At 42.1% G+C, this 27,279-nt stretch overlaps 1 protein-coding gene across 5 annotated transcripts in view; it reads right to left on the bottom strand.

The window, feature by feature from the left end:
- Nucleotides 1-7,969: 7,969 nt before the first annotated feature.
- LOC123994958 (afadin- and alpha-actinin-binding protein-like) overlaps nucleotides 7,970-27,279 on the bottom strand; it is a 29,756-nt gene continuing 10,446 nt past the window's right edge. Inside the window, exons 4-17 of one of the 5 annotated variants that reach the window (XM_046298107.1) lie at nucleotides 24,324-24,731; nucleotides 23,654-24,216; nucleotides 23,140-23,312; nucleotides 22,779-22,982; nucleotides 22,446-22,556; nucleotides 22,193-22,328; nucleotides 21,977-22,052; nucleotides 16,139-16,319; nucleotides 13,258-13,402; nucleotides 12,627-12,757; nucleotides 9,578-9,751; nucleotides 9,344-9,461; nucleotides 8,960-9,110; nucleotides 7,970-8,669 (exon numbers count right to left, since the gene is read on the bottom strand). In XM_046298107.1, the coding sequence (XP_046154063.1) occupies nucleotides 8,534-8,669; nucleotides 8,960-9,110; nucleotides 9,344-9,461; nucleotides 9,578-9,751; nucleotides 12,627-12,757; nucleotides 13,258-13,402; nucleotides 16,139-16,319; nucleotides 21,977-22,052; nucleotides 22,193-22,328; nucleotides 22,446-22,556; nucleotides 22,779-22,982; nucleotides 23,140-23,312; nucleotides 23,654-23,759 (1,842 nt within the window). In that variant the 5' untranslated portion in view covers nucleotides 23,760-24,216; nucleotides 24,324-24,731 and the 3' untranslated portion in view covers nucleotides 7,970-8,533. Of the gene's footprint in view, nucleotides 8,670-8,959; nucleotides 9,111-9,343; nucleotides 9,462-9,577; nucleotides 9,752-12,626; nucleotides 12,758-13,257; nucleotides 13,403-16,138; nucleotides 16,320-21,976; nucleotides 22,053-22,192; nucleotides 22,329-22,445; nucleotides 22,557-22,778; nucleotides 22,983-23,139; nucleotides 23,313-23,653; nucleotides 24,217-24,323; nucleotides 26,703-27,279 lie in introns of those variants that run through there. The other 4 variants (XM_046298109.1, XR_006831756.1, XM_046298108.1 and 1 more) reach the window with 4 other exon arrangements.

Genomic DNA, 27,279 nt, shown 5'->3' with positions numbered 1-27,279 from the left:
GTAGATGATAACCAAATACAATTCAATAACACTAAAAATCATTGTGTTTAAAATTACCCAGAGTTTGAAACCCTAAGCTTATTGTATTGTCTGTTTTTAGTTGAATCCTGGGTTGAATTGAAACAAAAGCTGTTGCAAACTAGCATCATTGTTCATATCTGAGTGATAAAGTATGATCACTTTTCACATCTTCCATTGATTAGATATGTCCTCACTTTTGCCCCACACTGAGGCTATAGGACTGTATCCTATTGCCGCTTTGATGGCTTATGATTGGCCAACAACAACAAGCTACACACGCCACTCTCGTGAAAAGCAAAGAGCAGCAGCATATTATATGCATAAATTATGCAATTTCTCCACCTCTCTCTCTAATGCAGCAGTCATGTTCGGATCTGTATGGGACCTTCCGGACAAGTCAATTGAAATTACACATACCCGAAACTCGTAGAAATCATATAAGATCCGACCCAGACCTGTGACATTATTTAGCATTCTGGATCCGGATCCGCTCGGGTCCTGTGTATTCGGGTGAAGGTGGATCCGTGAAGACCTCTAGTCAGAAGTACAGAGCAGTTGGTACAGTCAGTAGTTGTTATTACCCAAGAGTGGTGGAACATTGCATCCCATCCTGGACTTGTGTGTTTTAAACAAACACCTCAATGTTGAATATTGAAAATGCTCACACTTCCATTGCAGTTGGTGCGTCCGAACGATTGGTTCACCTCCATAGATCTGAAGGATGCATGTGCTATTACACACAACAATTGTCTGGAGGCAATATGAAATGCTTCTATCAAATCTCATTTGAACATCCTCCCCATCTTCCTATCGCCCTGCAACTTTTCTATGGTGGTGGAGGTGGCTTTGGCACCAGTGCGGTGCCAGGGGATCAGAGTATTGGCCTATCTGGACGATTGGCTGGTCGTAGCGGACTTAAGGGAACATGTAGAGCTCCACGCAGCTATGTTGGTTTACTATATTCAGTCACTGGGATTCACAATGAATCACAAAAGAAGTTGTTTGACTCTGGCTCGGTGCATTCAGTTTCTGGGTCTCGTTCTGGACACGGTTTTGAATCATGCATTTGTCTCAACAGAGGGTTGCATTCTGGCTCTGTCTGGCACGGTTTCAGCTGGGGCACTCAGTGCCTTTTCCCTTGTGCATGCAGTTATTGGGTCTTATGTCCTCTATGATAGCGGTGGTAACTCTGGGACTTCTGTTGATGTCTGTTTCAGCACTGGGTGATTGCTACGTGTCTGGATGAATTGAGCCACTGCCATTGGTTGCTCAAGTAATCCCTGTCGTGCCTAAGGGCATTGACTCCTTCAAGAGAACCGCGACTGCTGTTGCAAGGGGTTGTCATGAGCCGAGTTGCGTCTCGCAGGGTGTTCATGACAGACACATCCTTACTGGGATGGGGAGCGCTGTGTGGGCTACTCAGAAAGAAAAGAAAAAAGAAAGGGGGAGGATTTGGTCAACAGAGCAAAGGACACTGCATGTGTTGGTAAGGTGTGGTGGAATTATTGCAATCAAAAGGAGTCTTTTAGTACAGCAATCAAACTTGATTATTTATTAGTGCAGTAATGGAGCTGGTCGGTAATCACCCCTGGAGGTGATCACTGAAAACTCAATGAGCTGGTTTGAGACACAGCATTTTATAGCAAAGTCTATCCTCTTGGATGTTCATGACAACCAACAGATGTATGAATTGGTCACAAGGTTAAGATTTGTATGAATGATACTTAATTCACAGCAGACAGTATATCATGGTGAAGAGACCAGGGTCTGGCCATGGAGTTCTCTCTCTCCCTGTCGCTCAAGGTGACATATATATTTAGATCTCAAAGTGGGTGCGAATCTGTCAATCAATCAATCAAATGTATTAAGAAAGCAATTTTTACATCAACCAATGTCACAAAGTGCTATACAGAAACCCAGCCTACAACACCAAACAGCAAGCAATGCTGTTTACGTATTGCTGTGCGTTTTGTTGCTAACCTTACTTTGCTACCTGACAACTTTACGGTTAGGGAAATGCTGAAGAATGCTCAACCGGTGTCGCTCATTCAGCCGACAAACTTTCAACCGGTTCTCCCCAATAAGCAGCAGGTCAGAGGCCGAGCCTTCACTGGTCTCTACTCCTCCTGTTACGGGGTCTGAGACGCTGAGGCTTCCACCATTAGCGGCAGGGTAGCCTAGTGGTTAGAGTGCTGGACTAGTAACCGAAAGGTTGCAAGTTCAAATCCCAGGCAGTTAACCCACTGTTCCTCGGCCGTCATTGAAAATATGAATTTGTTCTTAAACTGACTTGCCTAGTTAAATATAGGTAAAATAAAAAATAAATTAGCTCTGACAAATTTAAAACCCCAGTCATTGGTGACTACATTACCTGCAGTATGAGACTTGAAATGAATCATCCAGCGATCATACACTGTTTACCAGGGGGCAGGGCTACCGATGTTAAGGCTAATCTGAAGATGGTGCTGGCTAAAGCTAAAACTGGTGAGTGTAGAGAGATTGTTATCCATGTTGGCACCAACAATGTTAGGATGAAACAGTCAGAGGTCACCAAGCGCAACATAGCTTCAGTGTGTAAATCAGCTTGAAAGATGTCGGCATCAAGTAATTGTCTCTGGCCCCTTCCCAATTTGGGGGAGTGATGAGCTCACAACAATTCGGGGGAGTGATGAGTCTCACAACTCAATCTCTGGTTGAAAACTGTTTTCTGCCCCTCCCAAAAGATAGAATTTGTAGATAATTGGACCAAGCCTGGCCTGTTGAGGAGTGATGGACTCCATCCTAGCTGGAGGGGTGCTCTCATCTTATCTACGAACATAGACAGGGCTCTAACTCCCCTAAACATGGCGGTGTTCACCTTAGCATTCTCACTAGAATAAAGACCTCCTCCATTCCTGCCATTATTGAAAGAGATTGTGATACCTCACATCTCAAAATGGGGATACTTAATGTTAGATCCCTCACTTCCAAGGCAGTTATAGTCAATTAACTAATTACTGATCATAATATTGACCTGGCCTGACTGAAACATGGCTTAAGCCTGATGAATTTACTGTGTTAATTAAATGAGACCTCAACTGCTGGTTACACTAGTGACCATATCCCGGTGCATCCCGCAAAGGCGGAGATGTTGCTAACATTTACGATAACACATTTCAATTTACAAAAAAAAAAAATGTTTTTGTATTTTGAGCTTCTAGTCATGAAATCTATGCAGCCTACTCAGTCACTTTTTTATAGCTACTGTTTACAGGCTCCCTGGGCCATGTACAGCGTTCCTCACTGAGTTCCTATCGGACCTTGTAGTCATATCAGACAATATTCTAATTTTTTGGTGACAGTCTCACCCCTAAAAACAAAAAACACGTGTCACAAGAAACTAGCTCCCTGGTATACAGAAAAAACCTGAGCTCTGAAGCAAGCTTCCAGAAAATTGGAACGGAAATGGCACCACACCAAACTGGAAGTCTTCCGACTAGCTTGGAAAGACAGTACTGTGCAGTATCGAAGAGCCATCACTGCTGCTCGATCATCCTATTTTTCCAACTTAACTGACGAAAATAAGAACAATCTGAAATGTATTTCAGATACTGTCACAAAGCTCACTAAAAAGCAGCATTCCCCAAGTGAGGATGGCTTTCAGTTCAGCAGTAATACATTCATGAACTTCTTTGAGGAAAAGATCATGATCATTCGAAAGAAAATTCCAGACTCCCCTTTAAATCAGCGTATTCCTACAAAGCAGGTTGTCCTGAGTCTGCACAACTCTGCCAGAACCTAGGATCAAGGGAGACACTCAAAAGTTTGAGTACTATATCTCTTGACACAATGATGAAAATAATCATGGCCTCTAAACCTTCAAACTGCATACTGGACCATACTCCAACTAAACTACTGAAAGAGCTGCTTCCTGTGCTTGGCCCTCCTATGTCGAACATAATAAATGGCTCTCTATCCACCGGAGGGAGGTATACCAAACTCACTAAAAGTGGCAGTAGTAAAGCCTCTCTTGAAAAAGCCAAACCTTTGTCCAATGTCACAGCTTTTGTCGGAAGAAGAAGAGTCATTGGACCAAAGTGCAGCAGGGTACGTGTTAATCTTTAATAGCTTAACTGACTGAACACTGAATACAAAATAATAGCCGAAACAGTTCTGCAAGGTGCAATCAACACTAAACAGAAAATAACCACCCACAACTAACAGTGGGAAAACAGGCTACCTAAGTATGGTTCTCAATCAGAGACAACGAAAGACAGCTGTCCCTGATTGAGAACCATACCCGGCAAATACATAGAAATACAAAACCTAGACATACATAGAATGCCCACCCACATCATACCCTGATCAAACAAAAAATAGAAACATACAAAGCAATCTACGATCAGGGCGTGATACCCAGAAAATATCGGCCTATATCGAATCATCCATTCCTCTCAAAAATGTTAGAAAAAGATGTTGCGCAGCAACTCACTGCCTTTCTGAAGACAAATAATGTATACGAAATGCTTCAGTCTGGTTTTAGACCCCATCATAGAAAGTGGAGGTTGAGGGTGGTAAATTACCTTTTAATGGCTACACACCGAGGCTCTGCATCTGTCCTCATGCTCCTAGACCTAGGTGCTGCTTTTGATGCCATCGATCACCACATTCTTTTGGAGAGATTGGAAACCCAAATTGGTCTGCACAGACAAGTTCTGGCCTGGTTTAGATCTTATCTGAAGGAAAGATATCAGTTTGTCTCTGTGGATGGTTTGATAAACAACTGGAAATGTCGGTGTTCCTCAAAGTTCAGTTTTAGGACCACTATTGTTTTCACTTTATATCTTACCTCTTGGGGATGTCATTCGAAAACATAATGTAAACTTTCACCTGCTATGTGGATGACATACAGCTGTACATTTCAATGAAACATGGTGAAGCTCCAAAATTGCCCTCGCTGGAAGCCTGTGTTTTAGACATAAGGAAGTGGATGGCTGCAAACTTTCTACTTTTAAACTCAGACAATACAGAGATGCTTGTTCTAGGTCCCAAGAAACAAAGAGATATTCTGTTGAATCTGACAATTAATCTTGATGGGTTGTATTGTCGTCTCAAATAAAACTGTGAAGGACCTCGGCTTTACTCTGGACCCTGATCTCTCTTTTGACGAACATATCAAGACTGTTTCAAGGACAGCTTTTTTCCATCTACGTAACATTGCAAAAATCAGAAACTTTCTGTCCAAAAATAATGCAGAAATATTAATCAATGCTTTGGTACTTCTTGTTTAGACTACTGCAATGCTCTACTTTCCGGCTACCCGGATAAAGCACTCAATAAACTTCAGTTAGTGCTAAATACGCCTGCTAGAATCTTGACTTGAACCAAAAAAAGTATCATATTACTCCAGTGCTAGCCTCCCTACACTGGCTTCCAGTTAAGGCAAGGACTGATTTCAAGGTTTTACTGCTAACCTACAAAGCATTATATGGGTTTGCTCCTACCTATCTTTCCGATTTGGTCCAGCCATACATACCTACACGTACGCTAGGTCACAAGACGCAGGCCACCTAATTGTCCCTAGAATTTCTAAGCAAACAGCTGGAGGCAGGGCTTTCTCTTATAGAGCTCCATTTTTATGGAATAGTCTGCCTACCCATGTGAGAGACGCAGACTCTGTCTCACCCTTTAAGTGTTTATTGAAGACTCATCTCTTCAGTAGGTCCTATGATTGAGTGTAGTCTGGCCCAGGAGTGTGAAGGTGAACGGAAAGGCACTGGAGCAATGAACCGCCCTTGCTGTCTCTGCATGGCCAGTTCCCCTCTCTGCACTGGGATTCTCAGCCTCTAACCCTATTACAGGGGCTGAGTCACTGGCTTGCTGGTGCTCTTCCATGGCATCCTTAGGAGGGGTGCGTCACTTGAGTGGTTTGAGTCACTGACGTGGTCTTCCTGTCTGGGTTGGGGCTCCCCCTTGGGTTGTGCTGTGGCGGAGATCTTTGTGGGCTATAGTCGGCCATGTCTCAGGATGGTAAGTTGGTTGTTGAAGATATCCCTCTAGTGGTGTGAGGGCTGTCCTTTGGCAAAGTGAGTGGGGTTATATCCTGCCTGTTTGGCCCGGTCAGGGGGTATCATTGGATGGGGCCACCTGACCCCTCCCGTCTCAGCCTCCAGTATTTATGCTGCAGTAGTTTGTGTCGGGGGGCTAGGGTCAGTCTGTTATATCTGGAGTACTTATCCGGTGGTCCTGCATGAATTTAAGTATGCTCTCTCTAATTCTCTTTGGACCATGCCTCAGGATTACCTGGCATGATGACTCCTAGCTGTCCCGTCCCCTGGCCGTGCTGCTGCTTCAGTTTCAAGTGTTCTGCCTGCGGCTATGGAACCCTGACCTGTTCACCGGATGTGGTACCTGTCGTAAACCTGCTGTTTTCAACTCTAGACAGCAGGAGTGGTATAGATACTCTCAATGATCGGCTATGAAAAGCCAACTGACATTTACTCCTGAGGTGCTGACCTGTTGCACCCTCGACAACTACTGTGATTATTATTTGACCATGCTGGTCATTTATGAATATATGCACATTAAGCCCATGTTGTTAAAATCTCCACCCAGCACAGCCAGAAGAGGACTGGCCACCCCTCATAGCCTGGTTCCTCTCTAGGTGTATTCCTAGGTTCTGGCCTTTCTAGGGAGTTTTTCCTAGCCACCTTGCTTCTACACATGCATTGCTTGCTGTTTGGGGTTTTAGGCTGGGTTTCTGTACAGCACTTTGAGATATCAGCTGATGTAAGAAAGGCTATATAAATACATTTGATTTGCATGCAGATGTAGAAGCACGGTGGCTAGGAAAAACTCCATAGAAAGGAAGGAACCAAGGAAGAAACCTAGGATTCAGATGTGAAACTAAAACATCTCCGCCCCACGGCAAAATAGAATTGCAGGAAATTCACTTTAAAATTAAGTGGTGTCCCCCAACCAAATGTCACCAAAAGGTTAGTGCTTTTAAAGGGTACTAAATCATAAGCAAGAGAAGTTTTAAATCACATGATTTTGGGACCCAGTTTCAAGTTGTGGACTGGATGAAGGGACAAACCTGTTGAATCTGTGGAAAGGCTGATGGGGAAGTCAGACAGGAGTACGGTACACCTAGTGGCCTCCAGAGCCCAATCAGCTTTGCCCATTCTTGGGTGCTTTCTTCCGAGAACTGCCGATGTTGCATCACTTTAACAAATGTCAGTTCATTTAGTTAACATTATTAATGTACCTCTCTATCTCCGAATGTTACATGAATCCTGAGTCTGAAGCTGGAGAAGCAGGTGATTGTTGTTGGCAAGAAGTCCAAATGCTACTGTTAAGCATGTCCTGCACTGTCTGCCTCCCAGTGAGGACCACCTACACAATTCCACTGCCTGGCAGTCAGTGAATCTAGAATGGACAACTGTTTTACTGAAGACACCATACTGTATGTGACGTATTCAAAAAATACTGATTTCTTACTTTCTTTCATATTACAGATTCCAACCTGAACCGCTCTGAAGGTCTGAGCAGCATCTATGATTAGAGTGTGGACCTGAGGGAGAAGGCAGAAGCCCATGTGGCCTGTTGCTGCTCTGTGCAGTGTGCTTAGAGCTCTGGTGGAGCAGATACTATGTAACCTTTCTAACAGAAAATACATAATTTCACATCACTGAGATCTTGACCATTCAAATTGTAATAAATCCAACTGTGCATTCAAAGATGGTCTCTGATACATTATAGCCCTCTAACAACAGCAATCTAATGGCAATCACTTTTCATGGTGAATTGTAAAATAAGAAATCAATGCAGAAAACACATTCAAAGTGATATATGCAGTTAAAGTGCATCCGTCTCGCTGTGACTGTTCCGTGCGCTGCGTCAACAACACTAAACACAATAGACTTGAGCAATATTGTTTTGTCATCAACACCACAATCACGGAGAAAGACACAATTTAAATGTATTTATGAAATTGACAGAACTAATATATCTTATTGCCTTTGGTGTATCAGCAGCATTGAAATAAAAGTACATTCTAAGATGCTATCAAATATTTAAGGGGGAAACAATGTTGACCATGATAAATACATTACGCTGTCTTACAGAGTGCCTACGGATAAACATTCAACTTTATAAAACTACATGACCTTAACAAAAAGGTAATACAACAAAGACATTTGACATTAAATATATACAAAACGACTTCTACAAACACCAACATTACATTAAAAACCACACTAATTTGTCCCTGTCATTTACAATGAGCCACTCAGCAGCCAAAATATTATGGCTCTATCAAAACACAGACAGGGGCCTCGTCTGTCCGGGTCCTTTTTGTCTAGTTAAATTATAGATTTTTATTTGATAAAGTTCTACAAACAAGAACTAAATATATCTTGTGTTTGGCAATTCCATTTAAGTGTGCCTGACTACCTTTGATACTACACTTGATATTGAATGGTTTAAGAGCATGGATTGTCATGGGAAAAGGCCAAGGTGTCTATCCCTGTGTTTAAATGGAGCCATTTCTATCTCCAGTGAATGTGTATGCTCTGCAATTTGCTCCTCCATTCACGTGTCGGAGCTGGGCAGGAACGTCACCATTGCGAAGGATGCTGGAGTCTTGCTTTGGGTGGATTGTGCTTGGGCTGGAAAGAACATTTTATACAGCATTACGTCTTCATCCCCATCCAGAGCAAAGTCTTGAATTCTTGACATTATAGTTATTTAGCTAGCAGTTCCTCTAAACCAGAGCAACAAACAGTCAGTGCATACAGAGGACATCTATCTACATATGTATGAGACGGTTGTTTCAATTGATTTAAGCTCTGCTTTGTTAGTTTCCTTTTGCAATTAGTTTGTTTTCGTTTTGCAATTGTGTTGAGTGCTGCACTGTAACGTGTACCTGTTATCAATATCTAAATCATGTGTAGGGTACCTTTTTTCTGGGATAAGGCGGTGTGTGCGATACAGATCTGCCGTGGATGGCGTCTTCGCTGGGGAGGCTCTGGATGTGGAGAAAGCCGTGTGGGATAGTGATTTATTTAACTTTGCTGGAGTCGACACAGGCCTAACCTCTGACTCAGCCCCTGGCAAAAGATATTAAATGAGTCATGATGTGTCAACAATCAGACAAAACAGTTTTCACCAATTCCACCAATGTGCCCTACAGTAGACTTTCTCTTTTGGGAATTTCGGTGCAGGTCGCTTTATGAAATGTTCAGAGACAAATGCTTTCTATTTGATTTGACTGATATGAAGGAAGAGCCACCATGTCCTCCAGCTTGGTGCTGATGGTATTCAGGAGGAGCTGATTACTTACATCCTGATAAGGCACTTTGAGACTCTGACATCTGTGGCTTTATTTGGTCTCCAAATGGGGTCAAGTTTAAAAACTGATGTTTGAGCCATGTGGCGCGGTCCTCCTCAAATGCTTTTCTCTGCAGGACAAATGTTTGAATATTAGCCTGAATAATTCACTTTGAAATAAAATAATTAATGAAATTGCAAGTAATCAAATTTATAAGTTATCTGTCCTCTTGTACACTCTCTGTACCTCGTGGCTCAGTCTTATGGCTGCCTCTGTGAAGTTCCTCCTTTCTGCCTCAAAGTTCTTCCTTTTTTCTTCAAATGACTTCCAATCCTCCTTGAGGCGCTCCTTCTCCTCCTGCATGTAGCAGTCGTTGAGCAGCGAGGCTGTCTCATCGTCACATGGGGAGTTCAGCTGCTGCTGTGAGAACAGAACACACAGAGCAGTGGAGACTGAGGATTAGGTGGGAGAATTACAACTGATTATTACTGACAAGTGAGGTAGCAGTTCGTGACCTTAGGACTATAATGTTCTATCGGTGCAAAGCAAAGTTCTGAGATATTAAAGCATCAATGTTTTCACATCCCAGATCTGTTTTGTAGTGGATTCTTCTTTCATAACCCATAAAGGTCCTAAAGTTGCAGAGTATAAAAATCCTGAGACTCACATTAAGCATCTCCAATCCAAAATTAAATCTAGAATCAGCTTCCTATTTCGCAACACACCTCCTTCACTTACGCTGCTAAACATACCCTCGTAAAACTGACTATCCTACCGATCCTTGACTTCGGCGATGCCATTTACAAAACAGCCTCCAACACTCTACTCAGAAAATTGGATGTAGTCTATCACAGTGCCATCCGTTGGGTCACTAAAGCCCCATATACACCCCACCACTGCGACCTGTATGCTCTTGTTGGGTGGCCCTCACTTCATATTTGTCGCCAAACCCACTGGCTCCAGGTCATCTATAAGTCTTTGCTAGGTAAAGCCCCGCCTTATTTTAGCTCACTGGTCACAATAGCAGCACCCACCCATAGCACGCGCACCAGCAGGTACATTTCACTGGTCATCCCCAAAGCCAACTCCTGCTTTGGCCGCCTTTCCTTCCAGGTCTCTGCTGCCAATGACTGGAACGAATTGCAAAAATCACTGAAGCGAGAGACTTATATCTCCCTCACTAACTTGAAGCATCAGCTGTCAGAGCAGCTTACCGATCATTGCACCTGTACACAGCCCATCTGTAAATAGCCCACCCAACTACCTCATCCCCATATTGTTATTTATTTTTGCTCTTTTGCACCACAGTATCTCTACTTAACCCTTCTTGGGTAGGGGGCAGTATTTTCACGTCCGGATCAAAAGTGTGCCAAAAGTAAACTGCTTGTTACTCAGGTCCAGAAGCTAGGATATGCATATAATTGGTAGATTTGGATAACACTCTAAAGTTTCTAAAACGGTTAAAATAATGTCTGTGAGTATAACAGAACTGATATGGCATGCGAAACCACGAGGGCCCCCCTCCCCAAAAACAAAAAACAAATTCAGCCTACCACTATTTTCAATGACTGTCACTTTTATTATAAGGCGAAGTCCTCCCAGATTGCAGTTCCGATGGTTCCACAAGAACAGTCTTTAGAAAGAGTTTCAGGCTGGTTTTTGGAAAAATGAGCCAGAAATGTTTGTTTTTCTAAGTGGCTCCCATTTTGGTTGTAGTGTTTCCAAGCGCGAGAATGAGAGCGCATTCTTTGGTATTTTCCTCCGGTAAAAACAATAACGATTTTCAGTCTTAAATTTGATTGTTTATTTAAGTATTAGGGCTTGATTATAAACTTTGTTTGACTTGATTGGAAAAGTTTATTAGTAACATTTGGGATTCATTTTGTATGCATTTTGATGGAGGGAAACTGGGTGGATCATTGACTGAAGCGCGCCAGCTAAATTGAGTTTTTATGGATATAAAGAAGGACATTATCGAACAAAAGGACCATTTATGATGTAATTGGGACCTTTTGGAGTGCCAACAGAAGAAGATCATCAAAGGTAAGGCATTTATTATATTGCTGTTTCTGACTTTCGTGTCGCACCTGCCTGGTTGAAATAGGGTTTTCATGGTTTTGTATGAAGGGGCGCTGTCCTCAGATAATCGCATGGTGTGCTTTCGCTGTAAAACCTTTTCAAATCTGACACAGCGGCTAAATTAACAGGTTGTTAAGCTTTATTTTTATGTATTACACTTGTGATTTTATGAAAGTTAAATTTCTATAATTCTGCAGTTTGAATTTCGCGCTCTGCAATTTTACCGGAATTTAAACATCATCATCTGCACATCTATCACTCCAGTGTTAATGCTAATTGTAATTATTTCGCCACTATGGCCTATTTATTGCCTTACCTCCCTAATCTTATTACATTTGCACACACTGTATATAGATTTTTTCTATTGTGTTATTGACTGTACGTTTGTTTATCCAATGGGTAACTGTGTTATTTTTGTCGCACTGCTTTGCTTTATCTTGGCTAGGTCGCAGTTGTAAATGAAAACTTGTTCTCAACTGGCCTACCAGGTTAAACAAAGGTGAAAAAAAAAACATTTTTAGTTGGGTGCAATCGCAGTAGAACCTTACGCCATTTGAGTTTAGCCATAAGGTTCTATCTGACACTTCTGAATTACACATGTTCAGTTAAGAAAACAAACTATTCAAATACGTAAATGATAGTCAGAACACATCAAATACAATAAACATTTATGATCAAACAAATTACTGTCACCAGACAACATCATTTACTTTAAGATTTCTGACAAGTGTTTTTTTTTTGCTTTCCGTGCCATTATTACTGACTAGACAAGACCATAATAGAAGGAGATAGCAAAGACGTGTTCTGATTGGTCCATTTGTATTTGTTCAGGCTTGTGATTGGATTGCAGACAGAACCTCATAATTTTGTAGTTTGTCATTTTCTTCCCACTTAAAATGCACTCTTTCTAAAATCTAACTTCACAGACATGAACACATCTAAAAGATCAATTATATGTGAACTCATTTTTGACAAAAATGTAAAATAGAACCTTATAGTCCCAAGATCTCGAGTTGTTAAGAAGTATTTTCCATTTACTTTAATGTCTATGCTGATAGATCAATCTATTGAGGCAATAGGTAGACAGAATTACAGGTCTGCTAGAATGAGGTAGATAAGACACTGTAGGTGTAATAGCCAGATTAATTAAAAACAAACCAGACTGAATAAGTATTGAACTCCAGCAGCATCATAGAGAAGAGAGTTAAGTGTATACCTGCAGGAGCTGCTGCTGCGTGTGGATGAAGTCTTTATACTGCTGGATCTCCAGTTTCAGCCTGTCCATCTCCTCTTCATGGACCTCTTTGGGGATGGCGTTCATGTTGGCTCTCTCCCCTACCAAGGATGCTGGACAGGAATCACGTCACAACATTACCAGTGATTCTGAGATGGTTTATTGTTTATGATTATGGTAATAATAGGTTTAACTAATGGATTTTAAAAAATGAAGGTCTGGGTTTGAAAAATATACAAATAAAAAACAGCTTCTCCTCAAAGAACCACTAGAGGTGTCTGTTGTTTCATGTTTCACAGACAGTGGCTACCACTTTTATTGGACTCTTTTCATTTGATTTGGCTGATAACAGAGTAAAGTGGCCACCCATCAACTGACTGACATTACTTATAACAAGCGATTTGTATCACTGTTCAGTTGAGCTTTAAGTGGACATTTAATCAACTCAAAGTCCGGTAGTTGTTCATGTTATTTATAACAAAACTATACCACAGACAATAAAACTGTGCATCCTGAGTGACCTCTTTCTACGGTGGTAAGTAAACGAGGCTAACAAAACCTCACAAGTGGCTGCCCTCTAGAGATGATGCGAGTAGTATGTGACAAAGAATACCTTGGCTGTCCAGTCTCTCCACGTGGCTCTTTAGTCTCCTCCACTGCTGGCGAATGCTATTGGTGAGCTGTTCCCTTGCATGCTCACAGGACAGCTCCAGGCTCTCTCTACTTGAGTTACACACCTCATCCTCTTCTGAGCTGGTCTGTTGCAGAGAGATGTCGTGACAACAGGCATAGACTATTTAATTGGTTAATTTATTTAATTAAGCAGTCACCTTTATATAGTGTGCTATTTTTGTGTGCAGATGGTTTTAAAACTATGCCGGAGTAATTTCAGTGAACTATTTTATACGACATACATGATTTTTTGTTAACTGGTAAATAGTAACCTACAGCAAAGTGTGTTTAAATCATTTCTACGTTGTTAACAATTTCTGCTAGTTAGTTTTTGCTACCATGTGGGTTTTTAGCTTGCTTGCCTATTAACTGAGGAGTGTTAATTCACCTGTTTCCATACATGTTTGATTTAAAACATTTCTCTTACAAAGGAGTTGTTTAATCTAACTGCTTAACTATTTATCTGTACATGGAATTGTATTTATTGTTTTTTTTAAACTCATTTTCTTCAAAGTTTTACAGGAATATGCAGCTAATGTAGAAGGAAAAGCTGTATACAAATACTGTGCTGAATCACAGGTGAAGAATGCAACAAAGAAGCAGAATCATCTGACCAAGTGCATAAAGTTCCCTCAGCGCTCACAACAAGCAATCTAGAATAGAAGTAGAGGGACTTTGGTCAGAGGTGAAAATTATGAATCAGACACCTTATCGATAGCAACAGCTCACGGTCTTCCTGGAATCAGAAGTTTTTTGACTCAATGGAGGAACGTATTCAGAGAATGGCTGATGAATGTCTTGCTTGAGCTGTTCACCTGGTTCACCTCTGATGCTCACAGGCAATGTGTATTGGAAGAGATGTTTTGAATGTTCTTCCCGCAGCACACACCACTCCAACCAGACATGCTTTATCTACTCATATGCTGGATGCAGAGTTCAACAGATTTCAAGTGAAGATCAAGCAAATCAAACCATCTCTGATGGGTGGTAAACTGTTCGAGGGCCAAATATTAATTAACTACATCTCCATCCCTCAACCAGTATTCTACAAGAGCACAGACACAAGGGACAACAGACACACCGGTCTCTACATTGCAGACCACAGAAGGTATTTGCACTGGTGACCGACAATGCGGCGAACATGAAGGATGATTGCTCTAAAGTGGAGGAGTCCTACCCTCACATCACACCCATTGGCTGTGCTGCTCATGCATTGAATCTGCTCCTCAAGGACATCATGGCACTGAAAACAGTGGATACACTCTACAAGAGAGTCAAGGAAATGGTTAGGTTTGTGAAGTCATCAGGTTAGAGCAGCAATCTACCTCACCAAGCAAAGTGAGAAGAAAAAGTGCAGCACATTGAAGCTGCCCAGCAACACCCATGGGGGAAGGGGGGGGGTAACCCACTGTTCCTAGGCAATCATTGAAAATAAAAATGTGTTATCTGACTTGCCTAGTTAAATTAAATAAAAAGGCAGAGGATACATCAAAAAGCGTGAAGACTTCTGCCTGAAGCCCATACACGCTGCAGCGTATATGTTGGACCCCAAGTATGCTGCCAGGAGCACGCTGTCTGGTGCAGAGATCAATGGTGTCATCACTACTGTGTCTCGCCACCTGGATGAGACCAAGGTTCTTTGCAGTCTGGTGAGGACTTTGGGATGGAAGTGCAATATGGCAGTCGTGCCAACATATCTCATCAGCCACCTGGTGGAAGGGACTTTGTGGACCTGAGGCTCTTTTTCCTGTTGCCTCAATCATCCTCCAAATACCACCAACATCAGCCGCCTCAGAGCGCAACTGGTCCTTATTTGGGAACACACACAAAACCACGCAACAGGCTGACCAATGCAAGGGTTGAAAAATTGGTGGCCATCTGGGCAAATTTGAGACTGATAACGAGCCATCCTCAAATAGGTTGGAAAGTGACAGTGAAGACGAGGTCTCAGTCTGATGTTCAAGAGGTGGACATTGAGGTCCAGTGAGAAGACATGGAGGCCTGAGAGGAAGACAACCAAAGCTTTTGTTTCTAGACTATAATTTTACAGACGTATGATGAATTTTTTTTGGGGAGATATGATGGATCATTGGGGATCATTCAATATTCCCTTTCTTTCGTGGTTCAGTGAAATCATCCCATGCAAAGAGTCAACTTATTTAATTAAAGTTCAATTGGTAACAATTATTATTTATTTTTTTCTATTGGAAGGATTTAATAATTTGCAATTATGTCTACTTATGATACGGTAAATATATCCAATGCAAAAAAAAATCTACATTTAAATGGTATTAATATAAATTTGCATATATCATTGTTAATTCCCATATATTCCTATAAAATTCCCACGGAAAGTTTCCACCCCTGAATATTCCCCAAAATATGCAACCCTAGTTGCATCCTGTTTCCATTGGTCATCCTAGAGAGGTTTCTACAATTTGACATAACCCAAAACATAACAAAAACAAACTGCAAATGCATCCAACGAGTTTGTTGAGTCATAGTGAATTTGCCCAAATTGTTATGACTTCACATAGGGGGACTAGATACCTAATGTGCTTCATTTCGAAATGGTAAATCAGATGTGTGAAAATACCCTCAAATAAATAGGTGACATTCTGTACTGTTGCCTCAAATGAGACATTTGATTTCAAATCCAAAATGCGGGAGTATAGAGCCAAATGAAAAATGTTAGCTTAGAGACCATTTAAAAATGTTAACCTCACTGTCCACACGCATATGGAGGGGACTGTAGATACCAAATACACCATCCGGTACAGCATATTGGGTACCCATGACAAAGACAATACTTCTAGACAAACCTGTTCTAGACTGTCATCATGTTTCTCGCCACTTTGGCTAGGTTTCCTGGGGCTCAAAATGGTGACCATATCCCTTTTCATCTGCTGTAATACTTTCTTTAACTCTGCGTTCTCCATCAATAGGTCCTTGTGGCGACTGTCGTAGTCGTTCAGTAGAGTCTTATACATCTCTCCCTCATGTCTGAAAAATAAAGAAATTCACCTGTGTTTAGTCTTTTCTCAGTGCATGTGATGATGTGGGCCTCCAAGTGGCGCAGGGGTCTAAGGCACTGCATCGCAGTGCTTGAGGCATCACAACCAGACACCCTGGTTCGAATCCAAGCAATATCACAACCAGCCGTGATTGGGAGTCCCATAGGGAGGTGCACAATTGGCCCAGAGTCGTTGTCTGGGTTTGGTCGGTGTAGGACATCATTGCAAATAAAAATGTGATCTTAACTGACTTGCCTAGTTATATAAAGGTTTAAAAAATTATATATATATATATATATATATATACACAGTTGAAGTCGGAAGTTTACATACACTTAGGTTGGAGTCATTAAAACCAACCACCACAAATTTCTTGTAAACAAACAATAGTTTTGGCAACTCGGTTAGGACATCTACTTTGTGCATGACACAAGTCATTTTTCCAACAATTGTTTACAGACAGATTAATTCACATATAATACACTGTATTACATTTCCAGTGGGACAGAAGATTACATACGTTAAGTTGACTATGCCTTTAAACAGCTTGGAAAACGCCAGAAAATGACGTCATGGCTTTAGAAGCTTCTGATAGGCTGACATCACCTGAGTCAATTGGAGCTATACTTGTGGATGTATTTCAAGGTGTACCTTCAAACTCAGTGCCTCTTTGCTTGACGTCATGGGAAATTCAAAAGAAATCAGCCAAGACCTCAGAAAAAAGTCTGGTTCATCTTTGGGAGCAATTTCCAAACACCTGAAGGGACCATGTTCATCTGTCCAAACAATAGTCTGCAAGTATAAACACCATGGGACCACGCAGCCATCATACCGCTCAGGAAGGAGATGCGTGCTGTCTCGTAGAGATGAACGTACTTTGGTGCAAAAGTGAAAATCCATCCCAAAACAACAGTAAATGACCTTGTGAAGATGCTGGAGGAAACAGGTACAAAAGTATCTTCATCCACAGTAAAACGCGTCCTATATCGACATAACCTGAAAGGCCGCTCAGCAAGGAAAAAGCCACTGCTCCAAAACCGCCATAAAAAAACAGACTACGTTTTGCAACTGCACATGGGGACAAAGATCGTACTTTTTGGATAAATGTCCTCTGGTCTGATGAAACAAAAATTGAACTGTTTGGCCATAATGACCATCGTTATGTTTGGAGGAAAAAGGGGGAGGCTTGCAAGCCGAAGAACACCATCCCAACCGTGAAGCATGGGGATGGCAGCATCATGTTGTGGGGTTGCTTTGCTGCAGGAGGGACTTGTGCACTTCACAAAATAGATGGCATTATGAGGCAGGAAAACTATGTGGATATATTGAAGCAACATCTCAAGACATCAGCCAGGAAGTTAAAGCTTGGTCGCAAATGGGTCTTCCAAATGGACAATGACCCCAAGCATACTTCCAAAGTTGTGGCAAAATTGCTTAAGGAAAATAAAGTCATGGTATTGGAGTGGCCACTATAAAGTCCTGACCTAAATACTTTAAAAAAAATGTGAGCTGAACTGAAAAAGTGTGTGCCAGCTCTGTCAGGAAGAATGTGCCAAAATTCACCCAACTTAGAAATGTTTGACCCAAGTTAAAGAATTTAAAGGCAATGCTACCAAATACTAATTGAGTGTATGTAAACTTCTGACCCACTGGGAATGTGATGAAAGAAATAAAAGCTGAAATAAATTATTCTCTCTACTATTATTCTGACATTTTACATTCTTAAAATAGCCATATCCCTTTTCAGCTTTTAAATAGTGGTGATCCTAACTGACCTAAAACGGGGCATTTTTACTAGGATTGTGAAAAACTGAGTTTAAATGTATTTGGAGGTTTCTATACACTATCCCAGATCCTATGCTTAAAATGCTACACAAGTTAAGCTAACAATCACAAACCAAGACACCGACACATGTTTTGTTATTTTGGCACTGTACTCCAGCACTGTGGATTTGAAATGTTACAATGACAGAGGTTAAAGTGCAGACTACCAGCTTTAATTTGAGGTTATTTTCATCCAAATCGGGTGAACCGTTTAGAAATTACAGCACTTCTTGTGCATAGTCCCATCCATTTTAGGGGACCAAAAGTATTGTGACAAATTCACTTATGTGTTTTAAAGTAGTAAAAAGTTAAGTATTTGGTCTCATATTCATAGCTCGCCTCCCTGCGGACCTGGCATCCTTTCACTCCCTCCTCTCTACATTTTCCTCCTCTGTCTCTGCTGCTAAAGCCACTTTCTACCACTCTAAATTCCAAGAATCTGCCTCTAACCCTAGGAAGCTCTTTGCCACCTTCTCCTCCCTCCTGAATCCTCCTCCCCCTCCCCCCCTCCTCCCTCTCTGCAGATGACTTCGTCAACCATTTTGAAAAGAAGGTCGACGACATCCGATCCTCGTTTGCTAAGTCAAACGACACCGCTGGTTCTGCTCACACTGCCCTACCCTGTGCTCTGACCTCTTTCTCCCCTCTCTCTCCAGATGAAATCTCGCGTCTTGTGACGGCCGGCCGCCCAACATCCTGCCCGCTCGACCCTATCCCCTCCTCTCTTCTCCAGACCATTTCCGGAGACCTTCTCCCTTACCTCACCTCGCTCATCAACTTATCCCTGACCGCTGGCTACGTCCCTTCCGTCTTCAAGAGAGCGAGAGTTGCACCCCTTCTGAAAAAACCTACACTCGATCCCTCCGATGTCAACAACTACAGACCAGTATCCCTTCTTTCTTTTCTCTCCAAAACTCTTGAACGTGCCGTCCTTGGTCAGCTCTCCCGCTATCTCTCTCAGAATGACCTTCTTGATCCAAATCAGTCAGGTTTCAAGACTAGTCATTCAACTGAGACTGCTCTTCTCTGTATCACGGAGGCGCTCCGCACCGCTAAAGCTAACTCTCTCTCCTCTGCTCTCATCCTTCTAGACCTATCGGCTGCCTTCGATACTGTGAACCATCAGATCCTCCTCTCCACCCTCTCCGAGTTGGGCATCTCCGGCGCGGCCCACGCTTGGATTGCGTCCTACCTGACAGGTCGCTCCTACCAGGTGGCGTGGCGAGAATCTGTCTCCTCACCACGCGCTCTCACCACTGGTGTCCCCCAGGGCTCTGTTCTAGGCCCTCTCCTATTCTCGCTATACACCAAGTCACTTGGCTCTGTCATAACCTCACATGGTCTCTCCTATCATTGCTATGCAGATGACACACAATTAATCTTCTCCTTTCCCCCTTCTGATGACCAGGTGGCGAATCGCATCTCTGCATGTCTGGCAGACATATCAGTGTGGATGACGGATCACCACCTCAAGCTGAACTTCGGCAAGACGGAGCTGCTCTTCCTCCCGGGGAAGGACTGCCCGTTCCATGATCTCGCCATCACGGTTGACAACTCCATTGTGTCCTCCTCCCAGAGCGCTAAGAACCTTGGCGTGATCCTGGACAACACCCTGTCGTTCTCAACTAACATCAAGGCGGTGGCCCGTTCCTGTAGGTTCATGCTTTACAACATCCGCAGAGTACGACCCTGCCTCACACAGGAAGCGGCGCAGGTCCTAATCCAGGCACTTGTTATCTCCCGTCTGGATTACTGCAACTCGCTGTTGGCTGGGCTCCCTGCCTGTGCCATTAAACCCCTACAACTCACCCAGAACGCCGCAGCCCGTCTAGTGTTCAACCTTCCCAAGTTCTCTCACGTCACCCCGCTCCTCCGCTCTCTCCACTGGCTTCCAGTTGAAGCTCGCATCCGCTACAAGACCATGGTGCTTGCCTAAGGAGCTGTGAGGGGAACGGCACCTCAGTAGCTCCAGGCTCTGATCAGGCCCTACACCCAAATAAGGGCACTGCGTTCATCCACCTCTGGCCTGCTCGCCTCCCTACCACTGAGGAAGTACAGTTCCCGCTCAGCCCAGTCAAAACTGTTCGCTGCTCTGGCTCCCCAATGGTGGAACAAACTCCCTCACGACGCCAGGACAGCGGAGTCAATCACCACCTTCCGGAGACACCTGAAACCCCACCTCTTTAAGGAATACCTAGGATAGAATAAAGTAATCCTTCTCACCCCCCCCCCTTAAAATATTTAGATGCACTATTGTAAAGTGGCTGTTCCACTGCATGTCATAAGGTGAATGCACCAATTTGTAAGTCGCTCTGGATAAGAGCGTCTGCTAAATGACTTAAATGTAAATGTAAATGCAATGACTACTTCAAGCTTGTGCCCAATAGAATGGTAAATAATGGAGTGTGTGATTTTGCAGTCACTTTTATTGTAAATAAGAATAGAATATATTTCTAAACACTTCTACATTAATGATTACGGATAATCCTGAATGAGTCGTGAATAATGATGAGTGAGAAAGTTAGACACACAAATATTATACCCCCAAGACATGCTTATCTCTCACCATTACAATAACAGTGGTTAGCATTTTGGGGAGGGTATGATATTTGTGCGTCTAACTTTCTCACTCATCATTATTCACGATTCATTCAGGATTATCCGTAATCATGGTAGCATCCACATTAATGTAGATGTGTTTACAATAAAGGTGACTCCAAAATGACAATACATTATGTACCATTCATTTCCATTGGGCACAAAATAACCTGGAACACATCCAAAGAAAACTGCAAACGCATCAAACAAATTTGTTGAGTCACAAGCTTGATGCACTTTAATACACAAGTGAATTTGTCACAATACTTCTGGTCCCCTAAAATGGGGGGCTACGTACAAAAAGCGCTAATTTGGTAGAAAATAACCTCAAATTAAAGCCGACACTCTGCACTTTAACATCCTTGTCAAATCCAAAGTGCTGGACTACAGAGCAAAAACAAAAAAACAGCTCACTGTGGATAGAAGTAATTGGTAATGTCATGAGTGCCAATATGAGACAAAAAAACACAACATGTAAAGTGTTTGTCCCATGTTTCATGAGCTGAAATAAAAGCTCACAGAAATGTTCCATATGTACAAAAAGCTTATTTTTCTCATATTTTCTGCACAAATGTGTTTATATCCCTGTTAGTGAGCATTTCTCCTTTGCCAAGATAATCCATCTACCTGACAGGTGTGGCATATCAAGAAGCCGATTAAACAGCATGCTCATTACACAGGTGCACCTTATGCTGGGGACAATAAAATGCCACTCTAAAACGTGCCATTTTGTCACATAACACAATGTCACAGGTTTTGAGGGAGTATGTAATTGGCATGCTGACTGCAGGAATGTCCCCAGAGTTGTTGCCAGAGAATTTTACGTTAATATCTCTACTATAAGCCACCTCCAACATTGTTTTAGAGAACTAGGCAGTACGTCCAACCTTGCTCACACCCGCAGACTACGTGTAACCATACCAACCCAGGACCTCCACATCCGGCTTCTTCACCTGCAGGATCGTCTGAAACCAGTCACCCGGACAACTGATGAAACTGACGTGCATTTCTGTCTGCAATAAAGCCCTTTTGTTGGAAAAAATGTGTTTGGATTGGCTGGGCCTGGCTCCCAAGTGGGTGGGCCTATACCCTCCCAGGCTTACACGTGGCTGCGCCCTTGCCCAGTCACGTAAAATTCATAGATTAGGGTCTAATTTATTTATTTAAATTGACTGATTTGAATTTATTACATAATTAATATTTTGGTTTAGTATACATAGTTACCTGGCCTCAGTCTTCCCAGTTTTCCAAAGGCTTCTCTTCCCATCCGATCTTCCCACGTAGTTCAATACTTCAAACGCTAGAATAGAGAAATTACACATCGGTCAACTTCCATCACAATATCAACTGTATGATGCATAACATTTGGTGAAAAGGAAAATATTTACGTATTAAATAAAAAATGGCGATCAGAGGATGAAGCATAACTTGAATGATTACTTTGTTTCTTATCCTTTTTGTCGATCAGAAGCTGATTCAGGCGCTCCTTTAGTTTGCCGAACTCCCTTTCATTCCTCTTCATGTCATGATTGTACTGAGTGGCACGGCTTGCTATGATGCTTTGAAGTTTCTGTACCTGGCACGAAAACAATACAAGTAGGCTATTACATGATAATCCTTTCTAGGAATAAATAGACTGGTACTAGATATTCTAATCTTATCTCAAGTTTCCATATAAATCAACGAAGCGTACCTCTTCTTTTTCATTTTTCAGGCAGTTATGTAAGCTCTTCACTTTCAGCTGTAGCTGACGTTCTCTCTCAAGAAGTCCAGTGTTTTCCCTCTTGGAGAGTTCAAGTTGATCCTATAAGGATTCATATAAAAACAAATATATAAAAAACTGTGGTGTTAATTACAAAGCTAGAATTCATAATAAAACTACATGTCCATGCTTTATAATGTGTTATGTGTTTGCGTAAGGGTAAATCACTTTTGAACAGCAATTGATGTGCATAGACAGGACTAAGAGAATAAATAAAGGATAATAAACTAAGAAGGTTAGCAAGTGAGTAAGTCAAGGCCAAACCTTCAGTCTAGTGTTGCTGAGCTGCAGATAGTCCATGTTGCTGTTGGACTTGACCTGCTCCACTTCAATGTCCTCCACTGTCTGCTGGCACCGGCGGTGCAGCTGGAGCAGGTTGTACACGTTGTTCAGCACGGCCACCAGATTCAGTTCAGGACCGTTGTTAGACTCTGTGCAAAGCAATGGAAAGCCCAGAGAGGATACCTCCTGCAGAGGCAAATCAGGGATGGGATCAGACATGCAGCTTAGCGGTTAGCTACTGGCATCTAACACATGAAAGCAAGCATGAACCCAGCAGGCAACAATGGTTGCAATGACATCATTGTGACATCTTTTATGAATTAAAACATTTGAGGTCTCTTACCCGATTGATGTATGAGATACATTCTGACACATTGTCCTCTGTACAGAAGGAACTTATTGTAGGCATGTTGTAGGGGTTTCTGGTCATTGGCAGAGGGAGCACTGATGATTGGCTGTACTGCCTCAGAGAAGACATTCTGTATCTTGAAGAGCTGCAGGGAGTGTCCTTGATTTCTGTGCAGGAATAATAGGACAAAAGGATTGCCATTACTAGAGTTAGGTAAAAATCAATTAATTGCAAACTGTCTTTCAAAGTGGACAAAGATAATAGAATCCTCATGTATGTGATTCAAAGAAGTGCAGCCATCTTGCTTTAGTGTTGAAATGAAATGTCCAATGAAAATGATTGAAGGAGGTCAAGCCATCCAACCACAAAACGGTTAAGATACATTATGTTGGAGTGAATGGAGAATTTCACTATTTAGGACCCTAATCTGTATTTTTGATGTAAATGGCATGTCATAGAAGGGTGCAGAAATTTGGGGGGGAATTTCACTTGGTGTTGAAAAACTTACCCCACCAGCAATTGACATCCTCAGCCTCATTCTGGAGTTCCGGGGCATCCAAAAACATGAACAAATGCTCTATTGCTCCAGTATAGTCTTTAGATGTTGTACACATGAAATTGTGTCATACCGAACGTTTTAATCCATTTAGTTGAACTCAAGCGATAATTTACAGCTCAAGCATATTCGCTACCATGCATGTACTTCCTCAATCCAATTCCTCTCGCTACTGCGAGTGTGTAAATAGGGGGCACGCTACTGGCACAGATACAGTACTAGATACCTAGCTAGCTACGTTGATAGTCAGTCATGAGATCAGCCAGGCGATGAAAACGGGACAGAAGTAGTTTTTGTTAGGTTAATAGCTGAATATTGTTGAAAATGGTTTGCAGATGTGAAATCCCAACATGTGACAACGCAAAGAGAAAACACAGTCCGATATCTTCTCACGGACTTCCTTTGGACCCAGATTTACTGAGGCTTTGGTTAGTTGTCCTGCAAAGATGCATAAACACTCCCATCTAAAGACTGGATCTACGGTTTTGTAGTGAGCATTTCTCTGGTGACGACCTCTGAAAACCACAACCAACAAGAAAAATCATTGGTAAAACAATATATATATATATTTGAAGAAAACATCTATACTGTTCGGTTCTAATTTTCAGAGTAAATAACTCACGGACACTAGTGAAGCTTAACCAAGTTTAATTCTTCCCAAAGGGTCGATACAGCTGTAAATCAGACACAGACATGGCTTCCCCTGTTGTGGGAGAAGCAATAAAAAGCAAGAAATTACTTATAAATGAACAAAAAATTATAATGAAAATGAATTTAAAAAATAAAAATAAAACATGATTATAAATGAACGAACAATGATTTAAAAAAAACCTTCACCACCGGGAGGTTTACAAATTCGGAGACTTATGGCCTGGACTATGATCACACCATACACAATCTTATTTCCATCTCTAATCACACAACAAAATGACATTTCAGCTGAATCTGCTGTCTTGTTCCATGTCAGTTGGAGCTGCTTTTTGTTTCTCCACTCTCTCCTTCTGTTTCCTACGAGAGTGATAGCACAAGACTTGGAAAGCAACAAAAACACACAAAACATAACAGTATTAACAATGTGATAAGCTATGCATTATTATATATGCATGAAAACCAAAGACTGAGACCATGACAATTCCCACTCCCTCTTCACCTGACTCTATGTCTCCAGGATACTTTTCTGCTGGATTCCACAAAAATGAAATCCCTAAAAAGCCTTCTCATGCTTTCGCCCAGTCTTCCCCTTTCCGGCCCCAGGTTCCGAGAGGTGTTTGCAAGCCATGTCATTTTCACTTTGTTCCCAATTCTCCTCCATTGCAACAATCCTACATCCTCTTATTAAGGTAACTCAGTACAGTATATGCTTTCACATGAATGCCTTAAACATGTTGTTTAGAGTACAATTACACCAACATCTATCCTCTTTCATAAGATGCATTAACCAATAAAGCAGCTAACCCAACCCAAACTATGATGCTTAAAGTAGCTCCCATACCCAACTCATCTGCATGTCTTACAGTGGAATCTAGTCTCGCTCCCTCTCTTTCGCTCCATTTCCTCTGCCATGGTGTCTTCAAGCTCACCAATTATGCAGCTAGACCTCACTTCACGTAAGAACAATGCACCCACCAAGGAGAGACATGACAATCTTTACCGCTGCAGGTGCTGTAAGGAGTACTGTGTGTGGACCAAACCAATGCTGTACCAATACCCCCGCCTGGTGTATCTTGATGTACACTTTCACCTGAGGATATACACACTGCAACACATGGGTCATTTCCTGACAACATAGACTCTCCTCTTATGGCACGATCACTAATTTGTGACATTTGAATAACAGCCTCCCCTGTACTCCCATCGGTCTCCCAGTTACTAAGCCATGTGACATGAGTCCTCATAAACTGATATCCCAACAATGCTACTAAAGTAACCCCTGCTACTACTAACATGGCCCATGCCTATAACCTCCTTCAATTTTACGCTACTGCTACTCTCTGTTCATCATATATGCATAGTCACTTTAACCATATCTACATGTACGTACTACCTCAATCAGCCTGACTAACCGGTGTCTGTATGTAGCCTTGCTACTTTTATAGCCTCGCTACTGTATATAGCCTGTATATAGCCTCGCTATATATATAGTCTTTTTACTGTTATTTTATTTCTTCAGCTACCTACTGTTCACTTAATACCTTTTTTGCACTATTCATTAGAGCCTGTAAGTAAGCATTTCACTGTAACCTGTTGTATTCAGCTTCACGCTCACACCACACGCACTCTCAGCACTCCTCCCCCACCCCAGTTTATGGCTCGGACTCAGATAGAAGTGTTAAAAGTCAGTGTCGCATTGCACTCCTGTCTTCTTTCTTCAGCCGGTTAGGGAGGGTTTTGAGGTTCACATACACACACTGTTTGTGGTCAAATGATTCGCACCATCCATTAAGACACGATCTGACGTCACCTTCCATGATAACTCCCTTATTCTACTGACGACCTCTCAGAAAAGTTACCAGATCACGAAGTTAGCACCCTAACCCCTCGAAGAATCCCACACTCCAGTAACCCAATCTGGTGAAATTTGTATTGAAACAAAAACACAAAATGAAATCAGCAATACACATATCACAATCCATTTGAAGTCACGGTCATCCCTTATTAACCTATATTTTCCCTTCTATATGCATCTTTACCCAAAGACCAGGACCTCAGGGAACTGGTCATTTTCCCATCCGAACATGTGACTCAAAAACACCATGTTAAATCAAAAGTAAACAAATTCAAATAACTAATCAACTTAGAATTACAACTCTTTATAACTCCTTACAGAAATAATGATCTCATAAAGTAATGGCACAATTTGAATAGAGACTGGTGTTTCTCATTCATTTTATAATGGAATCCCCCTTGTTCTGATCATTTCACAGTAGTGGAGAGGGTAGTAAGTTTTAAGTTCCTCGGCATACACATCACAGACAAACTGAATTGGTCCACTCACACAGACAGCATCGTGAAGAAGGCGCAGCAGTGCCTCTTCAACCTCAGGAGGCTGAAGAAATTCGGCTTGTCACCAAAAGCACTCACAAACTTCTACAGATGCACAATCGAGAGCATCCTGGCGGGCTGTATCACCGCCTGGTACGGCAACTGCTCCGCCCACAACTGTAAGGCTCTCCAGAGGGTAGTGAGGTCTGCACAACGTATCACCAGGGGCAAACTACCTGCCCTCCAGGACACCTACACCACCCGATGTTACAGGAAGGCCATAAAGATCATCAAGGACAACAATTGTTAGAATGCTCGTGTTCTTCTTTCAGCACCCCCATGGCTTTATTAAAATCCTTTAGCTCTATATGACAGGGAGAATCGGGGCCGTTTGTCGCCATATCAATAGTTATTATTCCTTAACCTCTCCCGACGGTGTTAAGTGTGTTTTGGATTTCTTCACTCCCGTCTAAAATACACAACTATTATTCGCGCTACACACTCCCCCGGACAACAATTAATAGCGTCTGGAAATGTATTACTGGAGAACACGGATGACTTAATGGCTTTTTCCCGTATTCACTATTATTGAGCAC

The sequence above is a fragment of the Oncorhynchus gorbuscha genome, linkage group LG14 (genome assembly GCF_021184085.1).
Source record: "Oncorhynchus gorbuscha isolate QuinsamMale2020 ecotype Even-year linkage group LG14, OgorEven_v1.0, whole genome shotgun sequence".
Classification (NCBI taxonomy): Eukaryota; Metazoa; Chordata; class Actinopteri; order Salmoniformes; family Salmonidae; genus Oncorhynchus; species Oncorhynchus gorbuscha.
This window is presented reverse-complemented; position numbering and strand designations above follow the sequence as displayed.